Below are 9,350 nucleotides of genomic sequence, written 5' to 3'. Positions count from 1 at the left end.
GAGTTCGATCCCACACATCTACGAGATGTGGCTTTTCGAAGGCGACTGAGGTGATCTTTTTGGTTAACTTGAAACCTGTGGTAAATAAATCAAGGTCAAAAGCAAGATTGAGAGTCAAATGACACCACAAAGTTTCCCAATGAAAAAATCTAGAAAGGCAGCAAATATTGGACATAAAAGTAACCTGCAAAACTCCACAAATTCAGTTTATTTGGTTGGCTAAGCTGACACCCCTTGGCAAGTCAAAATTGGTAATCGGAATTGGCCGCCAAAGGGAACTTTACTCTCTTCTTGTTGTTCAGGTATTAGTAGACACGAGTGTGCGCCAAGATCTTACTTCCTCCCGCGCGCTTAATTTAAAAAAAGAGCTAACATACGAGACGAAAACACCAGTTCTAAAGATCGGCCTGGATGAAAGCTGATTAACTGCAATCAAACATGAAGAGGAAAACCATGACTTTTATCCCTCTCAACCCACCTCTTCCCTCGCGGGATAATTCAAATTAGTGTCTACGTGATTGTTGTCATAATGAGGGTTGCGAAATTTTAGGAGATAAACCCGAAGTTTGAAGAACTAAAAAGCTAGAACACTTTAAGCACTTTACATAACCACTTTCTTACAGTTGACTCTAGCAAAACACTCATTACGGATGACAAACCAGACTTTTAAACAAACGGGTTTTGACATTTTATCGCTAAAAGTTGTTTACATCTAATTTGTATTGTGTCGCAGTTTTTTTCACCCAGTCAAAGCTGCTGAGTAAATACAGACCTAGACACAGCTGCCTTACTTTCATATCCGCTGACTAAGCGGGAAATGAGGACGTTTCTATCGACAATAAGACGTTTATCCATAGAAAAGTCCAGAAGAGAGATGAGATGAGAAATCCCACGCACACGATCCCTTCCTCGTGTGTACGTAGCTTTCAGAAATAGATGCACACAATACCGTCTTTCATTTCCAAGCTATCGTTTGACCAGCCGAATGAGCTGATTGGTTACCTGCGTACAGTTGACATGACAACCAAATCTGCAACTGATCGTGACGTATAGATCCCACCCGAAAACCAGGTCCCCCGCGACGAACCCTGTTGATAGCGTGTTGTCCTTATTGATATATTTGATACTGTCCTTTCTGCCCGACAGTCTCACTGATTACCGCACCATCAATGAATAATCTTTGATGCGTCAGGGGCCGTAAATTAGCAAAGCGTACAAGGTAACACGTATAAAGTTTTCTGACAATGGAAAGAAAGAACAGTAATGCGGTGGTCCACATTCGACAAGATTCAGACAACGATTTGGAGGCCTTGTTCCATGTCGTCAATCCGACGTCAGTGGCCAACTCGCATCCTGAAACAACCCCGGCGAATTCGCTACCGATGCGATTGCGGAAGCTGCCTCCTTCGTTCTTTAAGCAGCCTCCGATAGATGGAGGATTGTCTCCCGAAACTGACCGTCCAACAGGGCTACAGATTAGCCACTCGCGAGCGCATTCATCGCCGGCTTCAATAACAGTTCCTTCAAACCTTAAAGGTCCTCCAAACCACTCCTTGAACTCTGTTGTTCATCAGCGTTCAACTTCATTTGATAACACCGCTTTACTCGAGGAACCTGCACAAATGCCGCCTGGATGGGAAATGCGGTCGACACCAAATGGACAACCCTTTTTTATGAAGTAAGTCATTTATTTACGCACTTCATGATCATGCCTTTAATTTCTTAACTTAAGTTCAGTTAGGCTACACTTTAAATATTAACAAATACATGCACGTACTGCAACGTCAAGATCGGAGAATTTTCTTCTTATCAGCGATGCGTCATAATGAACGTTCAATTGCGCAGTAATGGTTTTTGGTTTAAGAAGTTGTAATTGTTGGAAATGGGTTTGTTGTTTTCGTGTTGTAAAGACCCGTGTTTCGGTGGAGACCTGTTTTATTCTACCTACGTGTAGCGTACAACTCAATATGGCGGGTAGCCAATTTGTATTTCAAGTGATTGAAATACGTTGATGTGGTGATCGTTAGCTCAAAGCTCAATTGTTGTCTTTCGCAGTCACTTCGACCAAATAACTACATGGCAGGACCCGAGAAAAACACAGTCCACATCCAACTTAAACAACGCGCAAACAGCCGGCAGTTTGCCTGATGGCTGGGAGCAGGCTATAACTCCTGAAGGTGATATTTATTACATCAATCACATCGAACGCACAACAAGCTGGATTGACCCAAGAATCGCATTGCAATGTAGAAGCCAGGAGAATCTGCGAAGTTCGTCGATTTTGCCCGAGTTTTATCGACACAGAACCATGAGTCAACTTCACCGCCTTCAAAGAGAGAGAGAGCAACTCATAAAGCGACAACAAGAATTGTTGAAACAGGAGATAAGACTGAAACGTGATATTCTCGAAGAAGGAGGCACTAAGTCTTCTCTCCTCGGAAATTTAACTCGCGAGGCGTTGTTGCCTCCTCCTCAGGACTCGGCACAGGTTACGAATGGAGGAGGCCACATTCGAGATCAATCGTTTGATTCAGGTCTGGGAATGGGTGGAGGGAATTACCATGACATCGACATGAACGAGTCGCAACCCATGTTTGACGCCAATTACAACTCAAAAGACTCAAGTTTTCGAGCTGATCCGAGTCGAAGACTCCCCGAGATTTTGGACAGCTTGCCCGGAACAAATGTCGATTTAGGTGTGATGGAAGGAAATGATAGTACCGCGAATATGGATACAGATGATCTGGGAGTTGGATTGGAGTTCAATTCAGAGATGCTGAACGACGTCGAAAACTTAATATCTCCCGGAAACAAGATTGGTGACAGCTTTCTCACTTGGCTGTGAAGAATACTTGGGTCATCCCTCGGGTAAAGTACATATTTCCACGACAAATTTCCAACAGAGTGTAGAACATTGACTGGGTTAATATCCTAGTTTCATATAAGCGCTATCAAATCATTTTTACACAATTTTGCATACGTGTTATGGGATGTAAGTTTATCGATGTATTAACAAATTGTTTCGCAGCGAAACTTTGAAGTGCGGCTCTGGAGTCGAAAATCGTATCGCTTCATGTTATTGTCTCAGATGTAGGATGAAACAATCTAGTTTTCATATGTAATTAATATAATTTTGTAGTGAAATCGCTGTAAATAGGAATCGAGACGTTTCTGGGAGCTTCATTGCCGTTAATTTTTTTTCCTTGATGTTCGGTCATTTGTCAAAGCGGAGTGTTGAATATGATCCGGCTTTTACTCCACCCACAGAAAGACCCCATTGTTTTGCACTAAATGTAAAGCATCAAAGGCAAGCCGCTCACAAAACCCGTTTCTTGCATTTGATTTACATCGCTTCGGCGATCACGTAAACAGCTATGTGGGTATAGAGAGCAACGAAGCCCCTCCATCAGTCGCTCGATTTCATACAAAGCGTGAGATTTTGTCAACTAACCGACATTCAGCAATTCATTTACATGCAGCCGTAATTAGGACAGCTAATTACTAGACACTTGGATAAAGTTCCTTTCCTTTCCTTAGGTACAAAGTTCGTGATCTTGTTTGAAATTACAATCAATTGTTCTATTTTCCCGATTTAAAGCAAATTTTCAGCTCAAGCTTTGTTAGTTACCAATGACGCGAACAAACTATTGTTTTTAATTTTGTAACCTACATAATGCATGAAGGAACACAATTTCGCGTTTACATGAATGTAAATAATATGCTCATTTTAATAGTTAAAAATATTTTTTTACTATCAAAAAATATATATTAAGTTTTTCTTGAGAACTGAAGGTTGAGGTATCGCGCGTACAAAAGATTCTGGTAGCGAACTAACCACACGTTTTTTCGCTATGATTTGGAAACTTGGCAGGAGATTGTTTATTTTGGCTGTCTTTGATAGCAGGTCGCCAAGTTATTCCTGTTTCCAGCTGATGACTGAGCAGAAAGCTCTCGGAAAGCCGCAAATAAATGTCTTTATTTTTGCAAAATCGTAAAGAAACATTTTCATGTTCTATGTTTGATGTGTTTCCTGGTGAAACCACTCATAAGAAAATGCAGTATTTTATTAATAAAAGAGAACCAAGAATTGTAAATTGTTGTATGACGTTGTTGCTTTCCAAGTAATCCATGCCCCTTGAACTGGACATGGAGCTGAACAACCTGCTTTCAATAGGCAAGTAACTTGTGCACGGCCCTTGATCTTGCGGTTATATCATTGTCTAGACGCCACAGTTGTCCCATCTCACCCCAGAGACATGCAATAAGGTTATTTGACACTTTCATATGACACTGGCTAAAATAATGCACATTGTATCTGCATTCGGTGTTAACAACCATTCTGCAATCTGTGGAGTGGCTTTTATGCTAACTTTTACTTTTAGTAAACAAGATTGACCATACCCTCCCCCGCAGGCGTCTTTTGGGTGACTCCGTTGGAGGAGCCCATTGTTACCGTGAACTGGAAATTAAAGGAGAAGTTAGACTTCGATCATATTTAAGAGTCTTTTTTTTTTACGGCGCTTGTTGTTCAAGCGTAGTTTCCGTGACAATTTTCACCAGAAATTTGTTGTCACGTAAAAGCCAATTTTTATCCCAAAGTACCCGCCAACTTTGTCCTTTCTTTCTACAGAGAACATTGTATAAAAGAGTTCTCGCAATAAAGCAGAAAAAATAACAATGACAACGGAACGTGCAGTTAGGCTCTATCAAATTCATGATCTAAGAGACAACGCACGAGTTTTATAGGTCTGTCCATTAAAGGCTAATACTTCCCTGTTTTCACACGAGATTCATTGATGACAACAGATCCAAAAGTAAATATTTAAGTAGGCAATGACTTTGATACTACTATTACGTATAAGAAACGAGAATTCTCATCAGGTACCGTAACCGTTAATAATTTCATTCCGATAACATGTCTTCTTTTTCTTTCTGTTGGGATGTACTTTTGTCCAAAGAATGGTCTTTATCAACAATTATTTTGAGTCACACTAGGAAAGCAATAAAACAAAGCTAACGTAATTCAAGGTTTGTCAAAGTGCTTATGCTAGCATGTCACGTGCGGCCGGCCACCACCTTAAAATAAGTCTCCTTTTTCGCTGAGATCATTTATTGAGTCGCCCAACAATGCTCTTAAATTAGAACCTAAAATTTATGAGCTAAGTCTAAGTTTATTAACGGCTTTCCAAAAAGTCACAATCACATAAGGGAAATTTGCCTTTGTTCTTAAAAGAAAAGCAATAAATTCGATAGACGGTTACAAGTGCATGACCCGACACAAAAAAAGAAAAGGTTACATTGCGGACCGTGAGAAAAATCAGACAATGAAACTAAACCAAACAGGCCTTAAGTAATCAAATCGAAGTGGGATTAAATTGCAAAGTTTTTTTCTATCCACTTCAAAAACGGCTCGATGTCGTCGCCGGATTTTCTTAGATTCAGTTTGGTGCAACAACTCGAACCGCAGATAATTTTCTTAACGTTTGGTAATCGTTTTTTTCTAGAATAGTTGTGAACACTGCCGGTAATCCTTTAAAGAGATGGTTTACCGCTTTATTTGATCATGACGGTGCCACGTCTTAATTCCAGTTTCCGGTGATAGCATATCTTTTCCGCTTTGGAAATCTGCGGTAAAATGACAAGTTCGAAGAAACTCAAAACTCACTGTAAAAGCATTGAAATGAGAGATCCACACTGGGTCGACATTCGATTAAAAACAGTGAAAACTGATCATTCATTTACGAAATCGCTTTTGGTGTCGTACAAACCATGTTTTGTACACCTTACACACCATGTTTTGTATACACAACTCTGCATAGAGAAAGGTCACCCAACGAGCAAATTAAGCCAAAAGCCTGTGAGAGACATTTCTAGGCTCCTTGTAATGTATAAAGACTGTCTAAAGAGATGTTTTTATCACCTAGAAGAATTTTATCTGTTCGGATATCTTAGCTGAAAATTGAAGTGTCCGAAAATTTTAGGGAACGATATCTTCATTTCAGAAATTGCTAGCTGAACGTGCCTTCTAAGGACTTCCCAGGGAACCATTTGCTCATCCCAAACTGCTAGATGACCCTTTTAAGAGCCAAAAATTGCAAAAATATCCCTACCGAAAACGTAAGGGATCACGTTTCCCTGGTTGCCAATTTTTCAGGTGATGTTTTAGTAAAGAAATCTATAGCTGTTTGGCAACGTAGAACCGAAATTCTAAGAACAGTTTGACTCTCTCGAACCCATGTTTCACCGAAGATTATCGTTGGGTGCCCCTGATAGAGAAACTTTTATTGTTTGGGATTATGAACAAAACCGTTTCGGTTTCCATACAGGGAAGTTCAAGTTGCAATCGTCATAATTAATACCAAAAGTCGCCCATTTTGAAATAGACGGAAATACTAAAAGTTTCAAGTGTCTCCGAAGGCATATTGGTTGAATAACCTCACGTAGCTCAGTTTAGAAATCGAGCATTTAATTCAGTTTAATGCTCCCAGTTGAATGGTTTGCAATAAGACGAAATCACTCGACTTTACAATTATCGAACCCAGCCTACAAGCTATGTGTTTCATATGTATTGCACTATCAGTTTATTTTGGTGATTGAACGGTTCAGTCGACCTCCCCACTCCCTCACTCTCTCTCCCACCCTCTCCCCCACAGAGCAGAACTTAAACGACCGATATATCAAAGTTCTTTGTCTTAACTAACAAATTAAACTGTTAATGCTTTTCAATTTTCCAATTTTTCGTGACAAGGATGCAGGTTCTGTTTTATAAATGGAGCTCTTAGGGGTTCACCGCGTTAAGTGGTAGATTGCAATGCAGCCATTTTGGAAATGCTGATCATTAAAAACTTTCTGAGATATTGATTCTGTTAAAAAAATATATGGAACAAAGCATTAAGATAATTATTTAACGACGTGCCCTATATTGCTCAGGTGTTTTACGATTCTCACCCGCCTTTTACTGAGCGCTCTTTCGCCATTATGTTATCAATGATATGTGCATGCCCATCTTCAAATGCTCGCCTTTCCTGAAAGTAAACTCAATATCTTTAAATACTTTTCATAACTCGATATCGAAACTCTAAATATTAGTAAGTTAAAACAGTGCAATAATAATGTGATATTTTCGACTTTCTCTCCGTTCAGCGCTAGCTAGAATCATCAAAGAGACGAAAGCTTACAAAAATTATTAATTATCAATTCAAAGTACTTGACATAAAAACACACTATACATATTGATGGCTGAAAATTAATAGTATATAGATCATTGATCGAAAGTAGAGCACACTGTGAACTCTAATTTGTAATCAGGAAATAATACGACTCTCTTTGGTTTTAAAATAGAATAATATGACATAATTATTACAATATCTGTACTGCTTGCACATCCTTTTTCAGTAATATTTTTCCCTCAGAGCCAAGCGTGTTTCTGAACCTATGTCTGATCCGATTTCATCGTACAACACAAAAATTAGATTGTTCTACAATTTTTATCAGTATGAAATCGAGGAAATCGGCGCTCATTACTAATGGTTGACAATTAGCCGATATCAAAAATACCATACTACTCTCTGTTTGTCCCTCCAAAATTTTGCATAAGCATTGTTTTTATTTTCTCTTGGGACTTAACAACGGCCTCCCAAGAGAAACTGGAAACAATGCTTATGAAAAATTTTGGAGGGACAAACAAAGAGTATTATGGTATTTTTTATATCGGCTAATTGACTGGAAGTAGTCCCGTGCATCCAAAGCTGTTTAGTAAACTGGTTATACCAGGCAACTGATGGAGGAATGGGCGCGCGCGTGAGCCTCGCGTGTTGCTAAAAGCCGCTCGTTGATCACGCACTCACTCGAATTGCAACATGAACAGAAGATGGTCTGTTTGTGTGCTATCACCTTGCCGAGATGTTCCTGAAATGGCGATGTTTCCCATGTACTTTCCATGAAAACGATTCGTGTTTGTAAAAGAAGTGGCAATCAACTTGCCGTGCAACAATATTTATATTTTGAAGAGAAAAACAAACTAAAACAAATACTGTTTCAGATAAGTTCAATTTACAGTTCGCTCCCAAAAACATATCAAGTTTATTTATTGGTTCTAGTAGGCGTGGTCAGGTTTTCATTTCCACGTGAGCTAGAAAACAAAGATGTGTATTTTGAAATGATCAGTCAACACCAGCCAACACTGAAACCCTTTCTTTAGTCACGATTTCTTACGATCGTTCCTGCCTCTGCAAAGCAACTATTTTACCTTCCTCGTGCTTTGATCCTTTATTCGCAATGGCGAGCAGCTCAGCCTTTTCTTTTCTGGCTGCTGTTTGTAATACAATCATCGTGTTGGCGTTTCTCATGTAAGGAGCAGTCTAGATTTCTAAGCCAAATCTGACGTAACTTTATATGCACAGATGTCATTTGGATAACCAGCCTCTTAGCGCTATCTTTTCTCATGTAGTGAAAAGCAAACCTCAGTACTGCGATTAACTACATAATACAGGGCTAGTTATTTCCATATCACTGAAAAACAATAGTGGCCATTCATTGTACAGTTACATACTCCGTTCTTCAAAAGCTCTCGAATAATTGCCGAGCATCCCTTAATTCTGCGATTGCTCCGTTCAAGTTGCTTTTGTGATGTAAGTAGAGAGCATTCATTGGCTGAAACAAAAGATTTCAAGCAAAAGTAGTATTTCTTTTGAATGAGATTCCCTCATATGAATAGCGGAAATTCATAAATAGTGTCAGTAAACTGGCGTACTGAGAGTCTGAGACAGTCGACGCTGTGCTCTGAGACGTACATCTCAGCACAGAAAAACATTAAGAAATGGTAATTATGATACGGGTTCAGATAATATACTGTAGTTGGTCCGGAACAAATTTGAACACGGACCAAAAAAAACTGCAAAATCCAAACGCTCTTTCTTGGATTTGTGGGCGCGGCTAAGTGGCTATGTCCCAAGCCCTAACAGCCCGGAAATCAATGTTTCGTTCTGTCTTCAGGTTTCTTACGACCATGTTTTTTCTTTTTTAATCGTTACTTTCTACATACGATTCCACAAACTTCAAGCCGCCCCAAGTATCAACGTATAATGTACAAAATCATCACTTTGGCTGTTTCTTTCTAACTGTAGGTGGTCCGCTGTCATCCGACGGCCGGACTTGATTGAAAGAAACGAGAAAGCCAGAAACACATAGCACGTACACATGTCTGAAAAATAAACCACAGCCCTCCTGCTTTGCTTTTGCGGACATTTGCATTTTAAATATCGGATATATTGTGGTTTTATCAAAAAGGGCTTAAGTGTGGTCCGGAATCACATTTTTTTAGTCCTTACAGTCTAGAAGCGGAAGAGTTC

The 9,350-nt window shown here is 39.6% G+C and overlaps 1 protein-coding gene across 1 annotated transcript; it reads left to right on the top strand.

Moving 5' to 3' along the window:
- The first annotated feature begins 1,095 nt into the window (after positions 1–1,095).
- On the top strand, positions 1,096–4,094 carry LOC138029365 (transcriptional coactivator YAP1-like). The gene is made up of 2 exons (XM_068877115.1): positions 1,096–1,678; positions 2,056–4,094. Exons 1-2 carry the CDS (start codon positions 1,245–1,247, stop codon positions 2,843–2,845), a joined length of 1,224 nt encoding a protein of 407 aa, XP_068733216.1. The 5' UTR covers positions 1,096–1,244; the 3' UTR covers positions 2,846–4,094.
- Positions 4,095–9,350: the final 5,256 nt, after the last annotated feature.

Source organism: Montipora capricornis, chromosome 13 (assembly GCF_036669925.1).
Source record: "Montipora capricornis isolate CH-2021 chromosome 13, ASM3666992v2, whole genome shotgun sequence".
Lineage (NCBI taxonomy): Eukaryota > Metazoa > Cnidaria > Anthozoa > Scleractinia > Acroporidae > Montipora > Montipora capricornis.
Note: the sequence above shows the minus strand (reverse complement) of the source record. Positions and strands in the feature narration are given on the sequence as shown.

Excerpts from the sequence above, each read along its gene's own strand:
- LOC138029365 (XM_068877115.1), top strand. The coding sequence starts at position 1,245 with ATGGAAAGAAAGAACAGTAATGCGGTGGTCCACATTCGACAAGATTCA. Across the intron at positions 1,679-2,055 it reads GGACAACCCTTTTTTATGAA|TCACTTCGACCAAATAACTA; the intron begins GTAAGTCATTTA and ends TGTCTTTCGCAG.